General features: G+C 43.4%; 1 protein-coding gene across 1 annotated transcript in view; it reads left to right on the top strand.

Moving 5' to 3' along the window:
• LMBRD1 (LMBR1 domain containing 1) overlaps positions 1-22,455 on the top strand; it is a 413,956-nt gene that overhangs the window by 42,313 nt on the left and 349,188 nt on the right. Inside the window, exon 3 of the mRNA XM_082251576.1 lies at positions 10,482-10,545. Within this exon, the coding sequence (XP_082107702.1) occupies positions 10,482-10,545 (64 nt within the window). The remainder of the gene's footprint in view (positions 1-10,481; positions 10,546-22,455) is intronic.

Below are 22,455 nucleotides of genomic sequence, written 5' to 3'. Positions count from 1 at the left end.
CGCCCAACAAGACAAATCCTATTCATTTCAATGGCCCCTGTTCACATCTGAGCGTTTTGAAGCTGTATACAAAACGCCCAACGCTCAAAGTACATGAGCTTCTTTTTGGGCAGATTACAGGCGTTTTCCATTGATCTCTATTCAATCTAAAAACGCCTGCACAAAAATCGCTGTAAAATCGCGGTAAAAAACGCCGCAAAAATCGCAGTAAAAAACGCGCGAAAAACGCTACGCTCAGGTGTGAATGTAGCCTTATGCTATAGAAGTTAGAAAATTCACCATGTATCCTCTTTTGCACAATTCTTGAAGTTGAGGGGAAGTTTCCCTTCTTTCCTTACTAGCATTATTTATAATGAGCTCTTTACTTTATGATATACTATAAAACTCACCCTTTTTTCTGCCCCCACACTCGCCGGGGAGACGTTTGCATGCCACGCATTACAGATGATCATCTGTTCAATTAATGGTACTGCATGGAGAGCATTGCACTGAGCATGGGGTTTTATCCACTTGGAGATATACTGAGAGTAACTGAATATGTTTAAACTATTAAATTGTATGATTATTAATATTTTTTGTTGATGTTTTATAGACAATAACAGAACCCTTATCATGCCAATTCGCCCTAGAAGAAGCTTTTTAGTGAAACATGTCGGGCAATAATTGTCAATTGTCACTAATTATCTAAATATATGTATTCTTTATATTAATAATATTTTTGCGTTAAATCAAGTGTTTTTAATTTGCAATTTACAATAAAATGCGTATTTTATATAAATTATGTGTTGGTATATATCATGAGTACAATACCAAGAAAGTCCCCATATAGCCCACATTTACCAATCCCCAGTAGGGGTTTTTGGCAATAATTGTGGAGAATTGCTGCCTGGCTAGACTGACAGACTTGTGCAAAGAAATAGGGACAGTAAAACAGTTGCTGTAGGGAATTGTGCCCTCACCAAGCTTGAATGAAGATAAAAGTACAGTAAAACACACTAATTGTGGAGAATGGTTGCCTGACTAGAATGACTGACTGATTTTGTAGGGAAAGCGGGACAGGAAAACACATTCATTGTGGTGTATTGTTGCCTGACCAGGCTGACATACCTATTTTGGAGATGTACAATAAAACACAGTATTTGTGGAGAATTGCTGCCTGACTAAAGCACAGTCACTTTGCAGAACAGCTACCTTCCAGACTGGTTTGTTTTTGTGATCAATGTGCAGAATTGCTGTCTAACCAGATTGATGAACTTGTGTGGGGAGAGAGAGAGACTGTAATGCAGTCAATGTGCAAGCTGGCCAAACTGATGGACTTTTTGTTGCGAGAGAGATAGGAACTGCTGGCTCACTATATTGACAGATTTGTATGAAGGAAGAGAGACAGTTGAGCAAAGTCACTGTACAGAATTGCTGCCTGACCCTTGTGTGTGTGTGTGTGTGTGTGTGTGTGTGTTTTTTTTTTCTCTTTGGTCCTTTTGTCTCTGTCCTGGTGTCAGGAACCATAACCCAGGCCGAAACAGAAAATGCAGTTAAAATCGCACCTTTATTAAAAAGCAAAAGATAACCGTTCAAGTGGAGCTCCACCCAAAAGAGGAAGTTCCGCTTTAAGGGACCAATTTTTGCAGGTACCCACTTCTGTTCCAAGCACCGCGAGGCGCTCGGCAACGGAAGTTCTCCTTTCTCCCTCCCCTGACAGGTCCAGAAGACTGCATCCATCACTCACGATGCGCAGCGCGACTCACGCATGTGCAGTGGGCACCCTTCTGTGAAGCCGCAAGCTGTCCCATAGTGAAGATGCTGGGACCGAAGACAGCCTTTTAGACGACTGGAGTAAGCTCACCGCTGGATTCTGGGACAGGTGAGTGGCTGTTTTTTTAAGTCAGCAGCTGCAGTTTTTGTAGCTGCTGACTTTATTTTTACCACAGATGATTGGAACTCCTCTTTAAGGAACTTAGTCAATATCTGATGCCAGGGTTTTGCCAGAGCGGGTAATCAGACAAGCCGGGGTCAGGCAGCCAGAAGTCAGCGTATTAAGGAGCAAAAACAGGAACAGATATCGGAAGAGAAGTCAGCCAGGCCAAGTCGTACACAGGAATATGCTGGAGATCATAGACCAAGCAAGGACACGGAGGAAATGAGAAAAGCTGTTTAAATGGCCAAAGGGGGCTAGCTGTAGACTGGGCTAATAAGACCGGTAATAGTAACCAGATAGGTCACTGTGGAAACAATGAGTTGCTGGTAATTAACCGACAGCTGAACAGCCTTTGTGCACTGAAAGAAAAGAGCTGCTTGTAAATACCAGGAGCCCAGCCCTGACTGCTAGTGAAAGATTCTTAAAGTTAAAGATTTTTCCTATTTCCCACTATCTCGAAAATGTGAGAAAATGGATGGAGATCTGCAATAATTTGTGAAGTTTGTAGCTGTCAGCTGTGGGAGTACCATTCTGCACACTCTCATACTCTGATTGCTTAGTTACACACCATCTAAATTTGGTACTAATGCATCTACAGTATCTCACAATAGTGAGTACACCCCTCACATTTTTGTAAATATTTTATTATATCTTTTCCAGTGTTGGGGTAGTTACTCAAAAAATGTAACTAGTTACTAGTTACTTCTGTAAATTGTAATGAGATTACTTTACTAGTTACTGCATTTGAAAAGTAACTTCACTACTTATTACTTTACTTTCCTCTTTCTTAATTGACCGTGTAGAAGAAGATACAGGACACTCTTTCTGCATAGAGTTTATTGTATAAACACAGGCTTTGGGAAACATGAGAACAAAACCTGAAAAAACAGAATAAAACATAAAGTGCAACAAAAAGTCATAAACTTCATCCCTCTCTATTCTTCAAAATAACGATTGTATCGCACGGCTTGGGTAACGCAGGAAAGCGCATTCCTATAGCCTAGTAAAGTAGCGTAGTTACCTCCTATAGCCAAGTAAAGTAGTGTAGTTACCAATATTAGTATTGTAACTAGTTACTTTACTTAGTTACCAAAAAAAGTAATGTAGTTACTGTAATCAGTTACTTTGTAACTAGTTACCCCCAACACTGATCTTTTCATGTGACAACACTGAAGAAATGACACTTTGCTATAATGTAAAGTAGTGAGTGTACAGCTTGTACAACAGTGTAAATTTTCTGTCCTCTCAAAATAACTCAACACAGCCATTAATGTCATAAAATACCACTGGCAACAAAAGTGAGTACACCCCTAAGTTAAAATGTACAATATGGGCCCAAAGTGTCATTATTTGGTGTGGCCGCTATTATTTTCCAGCACTGCCTTAACCCTCTTGAGCATGGAGTTCACCAGAACTTCACAGGTTGCCACTGGAGCCCTCTTCCATGCCTCCATGATGACATTACAGGGCTGGTGAATGTTGGAGACCTTGTGCTCCTCCACTTTCAGTTTTAGGATGCCCCACAGATGCTCAATAGGGTTTAGGTCTAAATACATACTTAGCCAGTCCATCATCAGCTTCTTTAACAAGGCAGTGGTCATCTTGGAGGTGTGTTTGAGGTCGTTATCATGTTGGAATACTGCCCTGCGGCCCAGTCTTGAAAGGGAGGGATCATGGTCTGCCTCAGTATGTCACAGTACATGTTTGCATTCATGGTTCCCTCAATGCACTGTAGCTCCCAGTGCTGGCATCACTCATGCAGCCCCAGACCCTGACACTCCCACCACCATGCTTGACTGTAGGCAAGACACACTTGTCTTTGTACTCCTCACCTGGTTGCCGCCACACACTCTTTACACCATCTGCACCAAATAAGTTTATCTTGGTCTCAACAGACCACACAATATGGTTCCAGTAATCCATATCATGTCCTTAGTCTGCTTGTCGACAGCCATGCAGACCAATTTGATGCAGTGTGCAGCATATGGTCTGAGCACTGACAGGCTGACCCCACCACCCTTTCAACCTCTGCAGCAATGCTGGCAGCACTCTTACGTCTATTTCCCAAAGACAACCTCTGGATAGGACGCTGAGCACTTAACTGCTTTGGTCGACCATGGCGAGTGCTGTTTAACATGTCCTGTTAAACCACTGTATGGTCGTGGCCACTGTGCTACCGCTCAGTTTCAGGGTCTTGGCCATTTTTTATGTAGCGGAAAAAAATATATTTTTTTCAGATCCTCTGAGTTCTTTGCCACAAGTTGCCATGTTGAACTTCCAGTGACCAGTGTGAGAGAGTGAGAGTGATAACACCTAATTTAACACACCTGCTCCCCATTCACACCGGAGACCTTGTAACACTGAGTCACATGACCAAGGGGAGGGAAAATGGCTAATTGGGCCCAATTTTGACATTTTAACTTGGGGGTGTACTCACTTTTGTTGCCAGCGGTTTAGACATTAATGGCTGTGTGTTGAGTTATTTTGAGGGGACAGCAAATGCACACTGTTATATAAGCTTTACACTCACTACTTTACATTGTAGCAAACTGTCATTTCTTCAGTGTTGTCACATAAGATATAATAAAATATTTACAAAAATGTGAGGGGTGTACTCACTTTTGTGACATACTGTATATTGGTATAGTAGATGGTAGTAGAAAATGCTTACGCACAGCAGTAAAATCGAAGATTGTATACATTTACTTCTCATTAGCACCCAGTCACCACAAGTATGTCATATCTAAGCACAATTCAGAGTTCATACACATTCTATTGAAATTCGATCTTGCTGAGCCTTTCTGCAATTTATTCCTCCTTCTATTTTCCACAGCATCATTCCTCTCTCCGTCTCTGCATATAATATGAGCATTGATCAAGTTACAATGCAAACAGAAACTTTTCCTCAAGCTGATAGAAATTCCGTCCTTTAAAGATAGGTGGAAGCCATCTTCAGGAAGCAAAGATAAGGCTCTGTCCTAGGTGAAGGCTTCCAATGGAAAAAGTGCATCTTGATGTCTAGTTTGCATATACCATAATGTATATGTTTCACACCTTGGCATAGGTACAAATGGCACCTGGACGGATCTCCCCCCCCCCCCCCCCATCCCTTGCTGATCTAATTGTCCTTTACTGACCTGTATCACTGATAGTCCAGTTAACATAAAAACAGAGTTTCTGTTTTGATTGTAATTATTACCACATCCAATCCTTGGGTGATGAAATGAGTGTTACTTTCCAGTGCCAACTAAACAGCTTTGCAATAAATCCCTTTTGAAGAAGCTCTATCTCTATGCATAAGTAAACTGTAGTCCGATATACATTAGAGGCCCAAGAATGACCCAGCGTTCGGGCACAATGACAGGGACTAAAAGTGATATTAAAGTCTTGTGTTTTTTTTTTTTTTTTTATAACAAACATGTTCTACTTACTTGCTCTATGCCATGGTTTTAAACAGAGCAGCCCTGATCCTCTTCTTTTCTGGTCCCTTACCAGCGTTCCTCCTCCCTCCCTGGCTCCTCCTTCCTGCCGAGTGTCCCCACAGTAAGCAGCTTGCTCTTGTGGCACCAAAGCAGGCGCTCTCGACCCGAGGCTCTGTGTGTTTATTCAAACGCGAAGCGGTGGTTCAGCCCTGCCCCCTCCATCTCCTGATTGGCTCACTGGCTGTAAAAAGCGGAGCTGCCAAAGCCAGTCAGGAGTGTGAGTCCATGGAGAGGCAAGGCTCTCGTGGACATCGCTGGATCAAGAGGGGGCTAAGGTAAGTATTAGGGGGGGCTGCTGCACACAGGTTTTTTACCTTCATGCATGAAGGTAAAAAAACCTTGTGCCTTTACAACCACATAAAGTGTCACTAAACCCACATAAAAACTATCAATAAATGGTGTATTACATGCTCTACATTCTCAGTCACTGTGGGATTTGTTTTCTGTGTTCTGAAAAAAACCTGGTTGAGCCTGGTATTCTCTTTCTCCACCTTCTGTTCATGTCTCCAGTTTTGCTGGGGATTATGCAGCTGTGGTGGCGACTCCGCACATGCTCATTTTTTTTTTTTTTTGTTATTCCATCAAAAGTTTATTTATTTTTAAATTATGAAAAAGGTACAGAAAAAACAGAGTGAATCTTAAAGACATGAAAACATAAATACACTCTATATAAACATGTATATATCTGAACAATTTTCCTTACATAGGGTTTAAATCAAAGTAGAGTGAACCAAGTCTAGATTCAGTTTCTTACAACATCTTGTTAGGGAGATGCTCAGTTTTTTACTGAGTTTCTATACTGCGCATTTCCTTCCTATCACATCTGAGCAGCCCATGTGACTATAGAGTCTTGGCTCCCTCCTCCCCCATGCCCAATAACCAGCTAAACACAATGGGGGAAGGATATTACATATAGATGAATGGAAGCTTCACCTCCCTCTTATTCTAAGACCCAGGTTGGAGGGGTGTGACACTGCTTGTGAGTGGCAGAAATCCATCCACACCATGTTATTGCAAAATAAATAAAGATTTGATTTTAATATATTTGTATTACAATTTAAACCAGTTTATTGGTATTCTATATTTTACTCTGTATTCAAAGGCTGTTTGTTTTTGTTTTTCTTTAAACATGTGACCAGCATCAGAGGACTAGAAGCTCCTCCTGCTTATGTTTCCCTGCAGACAGGCTGGGAGACTGCTGGGTCATTTGACAGCTGCATATTGGATTGAAAAAAGGTACTTGGATTCTTTGCTTATTCAAATAATTACAGTGCCATCATCCATATACAGAAATAGGAGGGGCAATGTAAATTAAACAGTGAGCGTTTGTTTAGTATCCCTTTAATTTAAGCTGGCCATAGATATGATATATACTTTTAGCTAGGGAGATTAAAAAAAAAAAAAAGGAAAACTGATTTCTCTATCCACACAAATGAGGTGGATAAAGGACTCTCCACTGATCAATAAAAGTTTTCCAACGTTCCCGTTTGACAGAAGTTGATCTAACCATCAATATCTTTGGAACAGGAATAGCTACAAATGCAGCTGATCCCTGCTGAACTAGCTGAATTTCAACCCATCTTTGGCCGGCTGTAGAGGATTCAGCCCCTAAGTTTAGGCACCCCTACATGTCTTCACCTTATGACTATTTGTTATAGTGACTCAAACACATGGAATATAAAAATAGTTTTGACCTTTGCTTTGTCATCCTTCAGTTAAACTACTGGGAATTACTGGATCTATTTGCCAAAATGTATTTTTTTTCAGTTGACCATAAACTGAGGTTTTTAGTGGCAGCAGTTCTAGAAATAAAGGGTAATTTTTTAGCGTAGCAATCAGCGTCATATTTATGGCATGTCACCGTCAAAAAGGCAACTCATCAGAGCAAGGCTTTTAAAAACTTTATATCATCTATTTAATCTTTTTGCTTTCAGGTTACCCCCTCTTTGAAACATACATGTAAGAAAATCGTTCTTGACCCCATCTGTCTTTGAAGCTTTGTCTGTTTTTTTTGCTCCCTTTCATCTTTAAATTCCTGGAGAGAAAGGTTCAGAACACTCTCTAAGCTACTTTCTGTCTGGAAAAAGAAAAAAAATACCTATTTGACCTTGTATGTTATCAAATCTGCGGGTAGAGTCTACTGAGGATTCTTTTATCATAGACCAGTGTATTTTTCAGTGCCACTGGAAAAGGTCATCACAAATTATTTATGGTCCAGGACCTCTCAGCTCCTTGTACTTAACCGTACTCCTTCTAAATTCTAATCTTTAGATTGCTGGGCCTTTCTATGTTATTTTCCATTTTATATCAATGCGGGTTTATTTTACATTGTAGCCTGTTACTTATGTGTACCCACTTTTCAGCACTACAAAGATCTATCCTAAAAACCGTGTTTTAAAAATTGACAATATTCTATTTCAGGACTGTCTGATATGGCAGTTGCTTCTGCCTTTGGAACATGAAATAGAGAGCTCATGGTCCATCCAGCCATATTGGCTTCATCCTGTCCTAAACGGTGTTCCTAAACAGTGTAAAACTATTTTATTAGGTGCAAAAAAATGAAATGCATCCTTTTACCTGGAAGATCTGTCAGAAAGTGTCTGTCAACCATGTGGTTCTGTTAACGCACACTTCCATTCCCAGTGTTTTATTTAAATTGAAGTTCTCCCTTTTTAGTCCTATAGACTGCGATGAAGCTGACTGCTGCAGTTCAATCAAAGTGGGGAACGAGAAATGTCTGGTAGCTGTACGACAGCACTGCCAATTTTTCCTGGTAAAGGATGTAGCAGAGGTAGATAAGAATAAAGGAATACACTTCCCTCTTGCGCTACCTACATTTAAATATTAAATGTTATTAGTCATCTCTGGAAGGATGGATCTTGATGATGGTCTTTGGGCTTTTGTCAATGGGCAAATGTAGCTTGCAGAATTTTATTAAGTGTATTTGAACTGCTTCAGGTTTTTTTTTTTTTTTTTGCATTCCCATGTATTGGGAGAGAAGCAGTTCAGAAGCTCCTAAATACAGACTTTTCCTAATATTACTTGACTTATTTTAGTTCCATCTGCAGTTCTAATTTTTTTTGCAATTGGTGTAGTTTTCCCAATGCTAATTTAAAATCTTAATACATCAGGGGATATTGTTTTTTTTTTCCAATTAGGCCTCATGCACACTGGGCCTTTTTTACAGCTACTTCTAGGGGCATCTGGGTTTTTTTTTCCTCTGCCTCTAAACACTCCTCCTAGAGGCTGGAGTGGCAGGAGCTTTTAGAGGTAGAAAAAAAAAAACTGCCAGTGTCCAAGAGCAACAGAGTTTGGGGGGGGGGGGGGGAATGCCTGATTCTGCTAAAAGCTGCTAAATGCATCTAAACGCTAGTGCTTAAAGTGTTACTAGACCCAGAACCCGGCATTCACTATATCTGGTCTCCCATAGTCCCATAGTGTGCAGAAAATACCTTTTCTCATCAGCAGTTAGAGCACTCTTGTGACTTCTATCAGTGTCTGGTTAAAGCTTGTAGGAGAAGTTTTCATTCTCCCCTTATTGTTCTATGAGGCTGTAGGACATCTGACCCTCTGTCTGTACAGTGCTGATTGGCCCTTTGCTGATCACATGCACTCTCCCAAGAAAACAACAATGCCAAAAAAATAACAATACACACCAAACTGAGCATGTGCAGCTTGTTCCGAAGGCTCTGTTCTATCAGCTGATAGATTGGGCACTGTAGAAGGAGGGGAGAATCAGACAAGACAGGATCAAACTGCTTTTTTATAGAATGCAGAGAAAAACCCCTTAGGTGCCACGGTGAGTTTAACAAACATGCTTTACTGCATATACAGACTGATTTTACTGTTGTGGGTTTAGTAACACTTTAGGCATTAATTCATTTTAATGGCCAGAATAAATTATTTATTCTAGCCAATGAAATGAATTAATGCCCAAGAGCTTTAGAAACTTTTACAAGCATCAACATTTTTTCAGCAAAGACACTACTGGTTTCTAGGAGAGTTAAAAAAAAAAACAATGTCGTGTGCATGAGGCCTTGGTGTACTGTTTTTTTTTTTGTTTGTGCAGGCAGAGTTCTGTTCATACTTTTTAGATGGTACTGTTTCCCCTAGTGTTTTTCTGATATGCAAAAAAAAAAAAAAAAGTTTTGGCTTGCTGCTCATGTGTGTGTTTTGTGTTTATATTAAAAAAAAATATTGTAAAAAAAGGTGTCTGATGCTAAAAAAACGTCAACCACCCGCCCGGCGCTAAGGTTGCATTCACACTTGAGCGTAGCGTTTTTTACCGCGATTTTTACCGCGATTTTTACCGCGATTTTTACCGCGATTTTTTCAGGCGTTTTTCATTGACCTCTATCAAAAACGCTGGTAATCAGCCCAAAAAGAAGCTCATGTACTTTTTTCAGCTACAGGCGTTTTGCAAAACGCTCAGATGTGAACAGGGGCCATTTTAAATGAATGGGGTTTTACTTGTTGGGCGTTTTGGAAGCGTTTCTTTTGAGCGTTTTTGGAGCTGAAAACGCCCAGGTGTGAATGGAGCCTAAAATATAAAACAGTGTGAGGTGTATAAAATCAAAGATGTATCTACTAAAACAATGAATGAATAAATAGTAAAATCACAGTATCAGACATGTTTTATATATTAAAAAAAAAAAGGTGAATAGTTCTGCAGGTAAAACTTGATGATCAAAATGTTACTTCTGTCTGGAATACCATTCAAAAAAAAAATAAAAATATATAACTATTGCAAAAAATGCAGCCCAGTATTTCTTAAGCCCCCCCCCCCCTTTTCAAAAATGTATTTTAAAAAAAGCACGTTATCAAGAAAAGGTATGAATGGGTTGCTATCTAATTTACAGGGACATAGTGCATGATTTCAATGCCTACAGGTAGAAGACCATAGTATGTGAATTTGGAAAAAAAAAACCCAGTGGTTGATACTGTGAACAAAACCAAAAATTAGTCCTATTATTGGATGCTTGTGCAAACTTTTTTTTGGAAAATTGGCATACTATAAAAACAATATGGATTTAATTTACAATGATCCAATATGTGAACATTTTTTTTTTTTCTATCATTTGTAGGAATGGGCTGAAAATAATTCCTCGCGGTTTCAGATTGAAAATACGGTCTTGACAGGATATTACAGTAAGTACAACTCGTAAAGAGCAACCCAATGTAGCAGATTATATACAGTATTTTAATCCATTTAATAATAATAAAAAAATGTTCTATAAACCTAATACAGTGATTAAAGTAAACCAGGCTTATTTAATAAACCCTGGTAACCAAGGAGAACATTTTTCATGTTCTGATTTGTTTTAGGTATTTGGCCTTGTACCTAGCACTTTTATTTGTGTACTTTTCTTTGTAGAATGGGCTGGATTGTGGATTCATTTTCTTTTTCTTTTTTTTTTAAACTATATGCTACAAGCTGAAAAACCATTTACAGTGCCTTGCGAAAGTATTCGGCCCCTTGAACTTTGCGACCTTTTGCCACATTTCAGGCTTCAAACATAAAGATATAAAACTGTAATTTTTTGTGAAGAATCAACAACAAGTGGGACACAATCATGAAGTGGAATGAAATGTATTGGATATTTCAAACTTTGTTAACAAATAAAAAACTGAAAATTTGGGCGTGCAAAATTATTCAGCCCCTTTACTTTCAGTGCAGCAAACTCTCTCCAGAATTTCAGTGAGGATCTCTGAATGATCCAATGTTGACCTAAAGGACTAATGATAAATAGAATCCACCTGTGTGTAATCAAGTCTCCGTATAAATGCACCTGCACTGTGATAGTCTCAGAGGTCCGTTTAAAGCCCAGAGAGCATCATGAAGAACAAGGAACACACCAGGCAGGTGCGAGATACTGTTGTGGAGAAGTTTAAAGCCGGATTTGGATACAAAAAGATTTCCCAAGCTTTAAACATCCCAAGGAGCACTGTGCAAGCGATAATATTGAAATGGAAGGAGTATCAGACCACTGCAAATCTACGAAGACCTGGCCGTCCCTCTAAACTTTCAGCTCACACAAGGAGAAGACTGATCAGAGATGCAGCCAAGAGGCAATGATTACTATGGATGAACTGCAGAGATCTACAGCTGAGGTGGGAGACTCTGTCCATAGGACAACAATCAGTCGTATACTGCACAAATCTGGCCTTTATGGAAGAATGGCAAGAAGAAAGCCATTTCTTAAAGATATCCATAAAAAGTGTTGTTTAATGTTTGCCACAAGCCACCTGGGAGACACACCAAACATGTGGAAGAAGGTGCTCTGGTCAGATGAAACCAAAATCGAACTTTTTGGCAACAATGCAAAACGTTATTTTTGGCGTAAAAGCAACACAGCTCATCACCCTGAACACACCATCCCCACTGTCAAACATGGTGGTGGCAGCATCATGGTTTGGGCCTGCTTTTCTTCAGCAGGACAGGGAAGATGGTTACAATTTATGGGAAGATGGATGGAGCCAAATACAGGACCATTCTGGAAGAAAACCTGATGGGAGTCTGCAAAAGACCTGATAACTACAAAATGAGGAGACAGAGGTCCCCTAAAGGATCAACTATGGACAACAAGATGGGTGAAAAAAGGAAATATCTTTATTATTGCACGTTAGGCTGAAATTCATCAAACATGGTGTGAAGAGATGTAACAAAGGACACAATAAAACATAATTAAAACCAAGACAGCACACACTAGGACAAGGACATCAACCCGGGTTGAGTGCTATCAAGGCTGACTAAATGAAAGATGCAGTGGGGGTGGAAGTGATGGACAAGCAAGATTGGCTAATGATGATATTGCACAGTCGCAGCAGCAGCCGTCAAACACATTATAGCATGTGAAAAGGAAAAAGTCCTGGTGGGGACAGTTCCATATATTTGGTTAAGAAGTGAGCCAGGCTGGAAGGGATGAATCGGTAACTGGAGGATTTTAGCTGACCCAGGTGAGGGGCTAAGTCTAACGGTGCCGATATAGTGACAAGCTGAAAACAAATAGGTTAAAGCTTGCTAGTAGGTAGGCTCCATGTGTGTGAGTCAAGTAGGCAGTATCACCGTGTAAGAGCCTCGGGTAGCATACCAGATACCTCTGAATACCGTCCGTGAAGTGTTGATCCAAGCCAGTAGGTAGATGTCCCGGGGGAGATGGACCATGCAGACTCCGCAACGGTGCAGCCCGGCCTGGCGTTCCCGACGTATAACCTTCCCTTCCTTGGTAGGTGGGCGGGCACACAGATGGCAGCCCGACGTCACGCCGGACATAGGAGGAGGGGAGCGCTTGCTGCGGCCGTAGGGCGCCCAGCGGTCAGTGTAGTCAGAGTCCTATTGGCAGATGTCGAATGACGCAATGCTGAGGCGTATCACCAGTTTCCTCAGAGCTGGAGATGGGGGGTGTCCTGCAAGTTATCTTATAGAGGCCACTGATTGGATACAGCTGTGTCAAAATTAACATATAAGAAACATGTAATACGTTCTTATGGCCACTAGATGTCCTCACTGGAAGAAATGAATGAACAATTACTTCAACCCCATAGAGGTCATTCGCATTTCCCAGGGAGTGCGGATCAATTAAAGAAGTGTCCGCCCTCCATGGGAATATAGAAAATAGATAGCTAATATTTACAATTAAAAATACAGGATGTTAAAACAATTCATTCCCGATGATGGAAGTACATAACTGATGCATTTTTAAATTTAGAGACTAAACCCAGTATGCAGTAGGGTTACAGGCTGTGACCAACACGTCGTCAGAGGACAAATGAGATCTTAATAAAAAGGTAATAGAATTTCCCTAAGGGTTTCCTGGGATATTACCAGGTAATGGCAAAGTATAAACCGACAGTAGTGTCAGAATCCCAATACCCCAGTTGAATTTATATAGGTAAATATATGTCTAGGTGTTCCCCGATATCCGGGGATAACGGATGCATGCTGTAAGGGGGAAGGGGAAAGTGTAAAGGGGCAATGGTTGACCCATTCATCTAACCATGTATGTGTATGTATGCATAAATACACCCATAGGTAGAGTAAGGAAGCCGTGGGGGATTTAGGGAGGGTACCAATAGCCACAGTAGATCATACAAATTAGGGAGGTCAGGCTGACTTGTGGAAATGGGCAGGATTCCATTAGGTAAGGAGGTATGAAAGCTAGGATTCAAGGAATGGTTGCAGATTGGTTTTAATTATGTTTTATTGTGTCCTTTGTTACATCTCTTCACACCATGTTTGATGAATTTCAGCCTATCGTGCAATAATAAAGATATTTCCTTTTTTCACCTACCTTGGTGTCCACAGTTGATCCTTTAGGGGGACCTCTGTGTCTCCTCATTTTGTAGTTAATACTATTGTTTTTTCAACGGCCACCAAGCTGGCGGGCTTTGAAGGGACTTAGTCATTTTTACCTGCCACCAATCAGGAACCCCTACTCAGCGGCAATTCTGGGAGTCTACCCCCCCCCCCCCCTTTTAGTCTGCAAAAGACCTGAGACTGGGATGGAGATTTGTCTTCCAACAAGACCATGACATAAAGCAAAATCTACAATGGAATGGTTCACAAATAAACATATCCAGGTGTTAGGATGGCAAAGTCAAAGTCCAAACCTGAATCCAATCGAGAATCTGTGGAAAGAACTGAAAACTGCTGTTCAAAAAACGCTCTCCATCCAACCTCACTGAGCTCGAGCTGTTTTGCAAGGAGGAATGGCCAAAAATGTCAGTCTCTCGATGTGCAAAACTGATAGAGACATACCCCAAGCGACTTACAGCTGTAATCGCAGCAAAAGGTGGCGCTTCAAAGTATTAACTTAAGGGGGCTGAATAATTTTGCACACCAAATTTTTCAGTTTTTTATTTGTTAAAAAAGTTTGAAATATCCAATAAATGTCGTTCCACTTCATGATTGTGTCCCACTTGTTGATGATTCTTCACAAAAAAATACAGTTTTATATCTTTATGTTTGAAGCCTGAAATGTGGCAAAAGGTCGCAAAGTTCAAGGGGGCCGAATACTTTCGCAAAGCACTGTATATTGGAGGCAGTTTTTTGATTCAGGTAATGTGTGGGCTCTTAGCGGGCACTTTGTCAACACTCTGACAGGGGTGGTAGCCTACTTTTGGATAGCCATCATGGTGTGACATCCTGTGTTAGACCAAGAAACCCTGCATAATAAAGACAATTGATCATGCCTGAGTTTATGTAAAAATCTGACTATGCAGTTTAAAATGTATTACACAGGCCAACGTACATTTTGGTGACTCTGTTAGACCTGTTCCTGGATATATTTGACCCTCTGATTCCAAAACTGGCACAACATTTTCCCCGTCAGCTCTAGTTTTTGAGATTCAGCATAAAAGCCATATACCACTCCTCACTCTGGTCACCCGTCATAAATCAGAATATATTCCTTCCATTTATAGGAAATCTTATGGTTATGCAAAGCCTTGGTAACCGTGGACAAATTGTTGCTGCGTTGCATGGTATACTGAGAAAAATCAGGAAATATTTGGATGTCCCTGAGGATGTCTGGGAGCTTGTCAGTTTTCCCGAAAGGCTTCCAAAATTCTCTCCTTAACTTGAAAAAAGTGAACCCTTAAGAGCACGTTGCGGGGTACTTCTTAAGGTAAGTGGGAGGGTTTGGAGATGCGGTTGACGCGATCTACGGTGAGGTCTGCAGAGGACAGGGTAGGTACCGCTGTCAAAAAAATATCCCTGACGTGGTGTGGTAGTTGGGCAGTGGTAATGGACTCAGGTATGTCCCAGATCTTAAGGTTGTTGCGCCTAGATCTGTCCTCCAGGTCCGCTAATTTTGATTTTATCCAGTCGATGTCCTCAGTGTGTGCGTCATGGGCGTCCACCATGTTATTGAAAGATGTGGCACATTCTACAAGATGTTTCTCCACTTGGCCCACTCTGTCCTTTTTCATGTATTTCAGCCTTAGAATGACGTAAACCCATCAAGATACTGTATCTGACTGTAGGGAGGATCTCAGGGATAAGAGCATATCTTTCATGGTTGTGTCAGATATAGGTTGGCCGCTTGTAGGAAAGGAAGCTATGGGGTCATTAATAGTAGTGTCCATAGAGGGTAGGTCAGAGTGCACACTCACCTTCTGGTCAAGGGTAGCAATATCAGGATCTGACTATGATTTCACAAGGATTCACAGCATGGATCCTAATATAAAGATCCGACTCACTCCCTGTTTAAAAGCCAGTATCCATGAAATTGGAAAGAGGCTTACAGTCTAAATGAATCTGGGCTGACAATGATTGACACTGCAAGGATGGAACATCTGAGTGAGCTGTATAGTTCCCTCCATGCAACAGCCTTAACTCTGACACCATCACTAACATGTTTTGAGGCTCTGCCTCTTCCTCGGGGTGACGGCTGTATCTAAAAAAAACGGAATATATTCTGGCTTCTACAGGCCAGTCCCTCCCACTAGCACCTGATCAGTGAATCTGTGTATAATTCCAGCAAAAATGAGAATCTTCACAATATTTCTGTGAGCTAATAAATAGCTACAAATGGCTGATTTAGAATCAACTATCAAGCCATTCAAGAGCCCTCTTCTATCAGACCAACAATAGTGGGTTTGCACAACTGATTGTGGCTGCCCACTGACACTTCCGTGTATCATTGTTTGTCTCCGCTTTCCCCAGCCAACCAACTCTGTCTGCCTCACTCAGTCCTTCCTCTCTCATTTTTCCTTTGTGACATATGCATATGTAGCATTGTCAGTCTCTGTTCTCTTTAGCCAGCCAGCTCTAAACTGCCCTACTTAGTCCCACCACCTTATGAAGTATACACGTCACCTGCCTACTCATGAATGACGGCGCTAGAGGAGAATGTACATGCCTACCAGGCATTCTGTTGATCGTCTGCTGCCCGGCTCTCATTGGCTTGCAGAAGCGGTGAGGAGCCATTGCTCTGCAGGAAGCCGGGCGGGGGCCGCGTGCGCAGGCCTTGAGTTCCGGCCTTTGGCACGCAAGGAGGAAGGCGGGGCTTCCGGCACATAACTTCTGGTTCCGGGCCTCGCAGTGGACGCCGGAACTATGGCGGTTAATTTAAAATGCCAGCCGCCCGACAGCTGGTTTACAAAGGGGCAACGGGGGCACGTCTCGTCAGGTCGCACACGACCTGGTCTAGGCCCGAGTCGCAGTGTTCCTATTTGGCCGACAGCCCCCCCCACTTCGGCGGAGAGGGGTTTTGTCAGTAGATGGCGCCTGCCTGTTCTAGTATGGTGAGTAAATGTTCCCCCCTGGCAAATTTTGGGGTGGACGCGGGCCCTTCCCTGGGACGGTCGGACCCTCACACTCCCAGGTTGACCTCTGTCCTGTCAAGCACCCTCCCACCTACCTGACCCTCTCCCCCCCCTCACTGCTGGGGGATGTTGGGCCTACTCCCGGGGGCTGGGACCACGCTGCAGGCTGTATGTGGGGGCGGGGTGCGCCACCGGCGGCGGACAAACGATTGTTTTGGGGGGGGGTCTCTACCTATCACTTCAGGGCCCACCTTCCAATCAATCCCATTCTAGAGTCTGGGGGGTCCCCATGAGGGTCCTTAGTTGCTCTGCAGGCTGCGCGGGGCCACCATTTTCTTGAAGCCTCATGGTAAGAGGAGATTGGTGGCCTTCTTGGTACACCCGGCACGGCAAATTTGCGGCGTTTTTTTCTAATAAGAATCAGGATGGGAGTTCCTGGAGGTGTTTTTTGGGGGCTGTGCCCCTTCTTATACCCTGGGCTGCTCTTCTTCAGATCCTCCCCTTTTGGATTGAGATTGCTGCTGACACGTGCTGTGCAGATGTTCTGGGCCTCCTGGTGCATCTTTGGTACAGTGAGTCTGAGTCTCTTTCCCTCTGCTGGGTGTCTCCAGTGCGCTTTGTCTGACCTATGGTGGGCGCTTTGGCGCAGTGGGATGTTTAGAAAAAAAAAAAATATATATATAATTTTTTTTTTTTTTGTCACTTCTTTTAACCTTTGCTGACGGGTTCCCCTAGTGCAACATGGACCCTACAAATCATGTGTCCCCATCTGACCCCCTCAAGGAGGATGCAGGGCCTTCCGGACCTCAGCTGTATATAGATGTAATTTCAGCAGTCTTGGAGTAGTTTGTGTCCTGGGTGGAGGTGGCCTTTAAAGGGTGAGGTGCTAAAAAACAACCTCCGCCTACCCCTGCCTCATCTGATGTCTCAGATTCTGAGTCTTAAGCCCCGTACACATGTACCGATTGTCGGCCGTAAATATTCAGCCGACGACCGATCGGCCGATTGTATGCTTGTTAGTATGATGCTTCCGACAGCCGACAGCGCATTTTCGGCCGAACAGAATCTGTCGTGCAGGCATTAAAATTTTTGTTGGCCAACACCAGAACGGCCGATTGTTCACCAGTCAGTACAGAATTCGGCCGACAATCAGCAGATTTGCAAGACTGGGCATGCTCTGAAAAGAAAAAAGACACGGAAAGTTAACCATCACATGACATCACTTCTGCAGTCGGCTGTTGTTGGCCGACAAAATTTGTGTGCAGTCTTTTGCACTTTTCAGCCGACAGGACAGCCCTGGACAAAAGACGGCCGACAATCAGTACGTGTGTACGGGGCTTATCTCATCCACCGCGGACGCGGGTCTCCCTACCGAGTCCGCTGCCTAGCGCCCTGTCTCCTCTGCCAGTGAGGATGACATTTCTACCTCCACTGCCGCGCAAGATAAGGCGCTGGTGAATGCACTGGTTGTATCTGTGCGTGAGACCCTGAAAATGGAAGACGCGACTGCGGCGGAGGCGCAGGTTACATTTCGCACTCACAAGCCATTCAGAGCAAAGCTTTTTCCCTTTCCCGAGTATTTTGACGCCATGCTCAAAAAAGAATGGGACCGCCCAAAGCGTTCCCCTGGGGTGCCTAAGTGGATTGCTAGAAGCTACCCTTTTGAGGAGTCCCTTTATAAAGAAGTGGACTGTGCCACCTACAGTGGACCCTCTGGTTTTAAGACTGAATAAAGCTACTACAATCCCAGTGGAGGATTCTCCGTCCTTTAAGGGTCTGGCAGACAGAAAGGCAGAGTCTGTGGCCTGCAATATGTACTCCCTGGCGGGGTCTGGTCTAAGACTGGCGTTTACGGTTGCCCTTGTCGCGCAAACATTGACTGAATGGGCTAAGTTGCTATGCCGAGACCTGGAGGGGAAAGAACTTCCCCCTGCCTTTGCGGAGCTGTTGGACCAGCTGATGCTGGGGCTGCAATTTGTTTGCGATGCCGCGCTGGATACTGCTCCCATAATGGGCCAACTGTCGGTTTCGGCAGTGGTTCTCCGGCGTATACTTTGGCTGAAGGGATCAGACATCAAAGAAGGCCTTGACTTATCTACCTTTTCAAGGTGGCCGCTCTGGATGACATTATAAAAAGTCTCACAGGGGGTAAGAGTACCTCCCTCCGGCAGGCTAACAAGCATAAGGACCCTCGTCGCAGATGGGGTCCCTCCTCAGCACACAAGAAGTTTTTTTTCTTCCCTCAGGGTAAGTCGATAAGGCAAAGCCCCTCGAGACTCCCTCGGGCGGTTCCAAACTACCCTGGTCTGGCAAACGCAAATCTAGTTTCTCCAGACCGGAGGACAAGGCCACCACAAAATAAATGAGTTAAGGTGGTCATACTGTCCGGTTACAAGATCGTGTTTCGATCCGTATCGCCGGTAAGGTTTTTCCCTTCCAATGTGCGACTGTCCCCGTGTCGCTTACAGGCTCTCTTTGGGGCAGTTCAGGACCTTGTACAACAGGGTGTAATAGTTCCAGGTCCGTGTGCGGAACGTTTTTCAGGGTTTTTTTTTTCAAACCTGTTTACGTTCCCCAGGATGGAAGGCAAGGTGCGTCTGATCCTGGACCTGAAGGCACTAAATTGCTTTGTGCCAGTTAAAAAAATTCAAGATGGAATCACTTTGCACGTTGGTGGCTACATTTGGAGATCACCATGAGAACTCTGGAGGAGTTTGGGTGGATTCTGAACCTTCAGAAGTCATCCTTGGTCTCTTCCATGAGACTGGACTATCTGGATCTGACTTTGGACTAGTCCTCAGCCAGGGCGTTTCTTCCTGCGGAAAAACTTCAAAAACTCCAGACCGCGGTTCAGCTGTTGCTCTCTGGCAAATGGTCGTCCCTTCGGACCTGTATGAGACTTCTGGGACTGATGGTGTTGTCCTTCGAGGCGGTCTCCTTCGCTCAATTCCACACAAGGATTCTCTAGAAAGAAATCCTTCTCAAATGGAACAAGAATACAAGTTCCCTGGACAACCAGATCCAGCTGAGCCAGGTGACCAGGGAGTCCCTGGTATGGTGGCTTCGGTCCCCGATGCTCAAGATAGGAAAATCATTCCTCCTTGTGTATTGGATGATTGTCCCCACGGATGCCAGTCTGTCTGGGTGGGGAGGGGTTCTCAGCAGGATGTCTGCTTAGGGAGTCTGGTCCCTGGAAGAGTCCAGAATACCGACCCAATGTTCTGGAGCTGAGGGCGATCAGGCTTTGCCTAGTCCACTGGACCAAGCACCTGCAGGGTTGCCTGGTGTGCATTCAATCGGACAATGCCACGGCCGTGGCTTATGTCAATCACCAAGGGGGCGCTGAAAGTGTCCTTGCAGCTTTGGAAGTGGCAGGCATCCTTGGGTGGGCCGAGCATTTTGTTCCAGCTCTCTCCGCTGTTCACATTCCCGGAGTAGAAAATTGGCAAGCGGATTACCTCAGCTGACAGGCCTTGGATGCAGAGGAATGGTCTCTCCACCTGGAGGTGTTCCAGCAGTTGTGCGTTCATTGGGGCACTCCCAGATGTAGATCCGTTGGTGTCTCGGGTCAACAGGAATGGAAGTATAGAGGTTTAAGGCCTGCTCCCGGGACCCTCAAGCGGACGCCGTAGACGCGCTGGTGGCCCCATGGGGTCAGTATCAGCTGATGTATGCTTTTCCTCCTCCAGACTGGCCTCGCCGAGCTTGGTACACCAACCTAGTCAGGCTAGTCGCAGACGATCAATAAATACAAAAATATGTGCAGCGCTAGAAGAAAAAAATTCCCAACAAAATAAATTGTCCAATCGCAGGAAACATTCCACAAGTAACGTAAACAATTGATGGTGAGAAAAAGTCCAATATATAATGGTGCAAATCATATATAAGTGCAGCAAATCCCGTCACCAGTGAAGGTAGAAATATATTGCGCTCACCAGATGGATGGGACCCCAAAACACCTTATAGTGTAGGAGTCAAACAGGCTTAAAAATGATGGAGTGTCCCCACAGATTTTTCACCGATTCCAACGGCAACCATGCAAATCTCCGGTAGATGGAATAGTTCAGAGATTCCCCTTCCACATGGTGGGTGGTAAAACCGAAAAAAATGGAGGGACATATAGCGTAATATTGCTAAAATCAATTTAATATCAATAAAGCTGATACACTTACAGACATCCGTGAAAGACAGGCATATAAGATGTAAAACAGCTGGGCTGACCAAGTCCTCTTTACATGTTTCGGCATAAATGCCTTTTTCAAAAGATAAAGTTCTGACTTTATCTTTTGAAAAAGGCATTTATGCCGAAACATGTAAAGAGGACTTGGTCAGCCCAGCTGTTTTACATCTTATATGCCTGTCTTTCACGGATGTCTGTAAGTGTATCAGCTTTATTGATATTAAATTGATTTTAGCAATATTACGCTATATGTCCCTCCATTTTTTTCGGTTTTACCACCCACCATGTGGAAGGGGAATCTCTGAACTATTCCATCTACCGGAGATTTGCATGGTTGCCGTTGGAATCGGTGAAAAATCTGTGGGGACACTCCATCATTTTTAAGCCTGTTTGACTCCTACACTATAAGGTGTTTTGGGGTCCCATCCATCTGGTGAGCGCAATATATTTCTACCTTCACTGGTGACGGGATTTGCTGCACTTATATATGATTTGCACCATTATATATTGGACTTTTTCTCACCATCAATTGTTTACGTTACTTGTGGAATGTTTCCTGCGATTGGACAATTTATTTTGTTGGGAATTTTTTTCTTCTAGCGCTGCACATATTTTTGTATTTATTGATTTATCACCCTCCTTAGTTCAGTGATTGATGTCAGCTGCTTACATTTTTTAAGTTAGCGCAATAATCTCTATTTTATTCTAGTCGCAGACGATCCTTGGAGACTTCCTCTCAGGGAGGATTTACTGTTTTAAGTGCCAATCTTCCATCCTGCTTTACGGTCGCTGACTTTGATGGCTTGGCTGTTGAAAGCCAGGTGCTGAAAGACGGGATTCTCTTCTTCCGTGATTCCCACTCTGCTTAAAGCGAAGAATGCGACTTCTCTGAAGATTTATCATCGTACGTGGAAGTCGTATATTGCGTGGTGTGAGTCTCTTGGGGCTCCCCCTCGCTCTTGCTCGGATCTTGGCTTTCCTTCAACACGGAGTTGATCAAAAGTTGGCCTTGTACTATCAAGGGTCAGGTTTCGGCCTTGGCAATTTTCTTCCAAAGGCCATTAGCAACCCATTCCTTGGTGCGTAACTTCATCCAGGGGGTGCGACATTTGGCTCCACCGGTGCGGTATTCCGGACATTCTCCTGCTAACATTATCCCAGAAGGTGGCCTTCTTGGTGGCTATTACTTCTGCACGCAGGGTGTCGGAAACTGGCAGCGTTGTCCTGTCGTTCTCCCTATCTGGTGGTTCACCGGGATAAAGTGGTACTTCGTCCGGATCTGTCCTTCCTTCCGAAGGGGGTTTCCAGTTTTCACCTAAATGAGGACATCGTGTTACCCTCTTTTGGGTCCTAAGCCAAAACATCCTAAGGAATTTGCACTGCATACTCTGGATGTGGTTTGGGCAATCAGGGTGTACTTGGAGACTGCTGAGTCTTTTCGGAAGTCTGCTTCGCTCTTTTTGTACTCATGGATGGTCCAAAGAAAGGGCTGCTTGCGTCTGCTGCAACTGTTTCCAGATGGATCAGACAGACAGTGGTACAGGCTTATTCAATTAAGGGTCAGGTTTTTCACCATCAGCCATCTGTGGTTCAGGTTTGCACGGTGGCTA

This window comes from Pelophylax lessonae (genome assembly GCF_965119305.1).
Source record: "Pelophylax lessonae genome assembly, chromosome: 3".
Lineage (NCBI taxonomy): Eukaryota > Metazoa > Chordata > Amphibia > Anura > Ranidae > Pelophylax > Pelophylax lessonae.
Note: the sequence above shows the minus strand (reverse complement) of the source record. Positions and strands in the feature narration are given on the sequence as shown.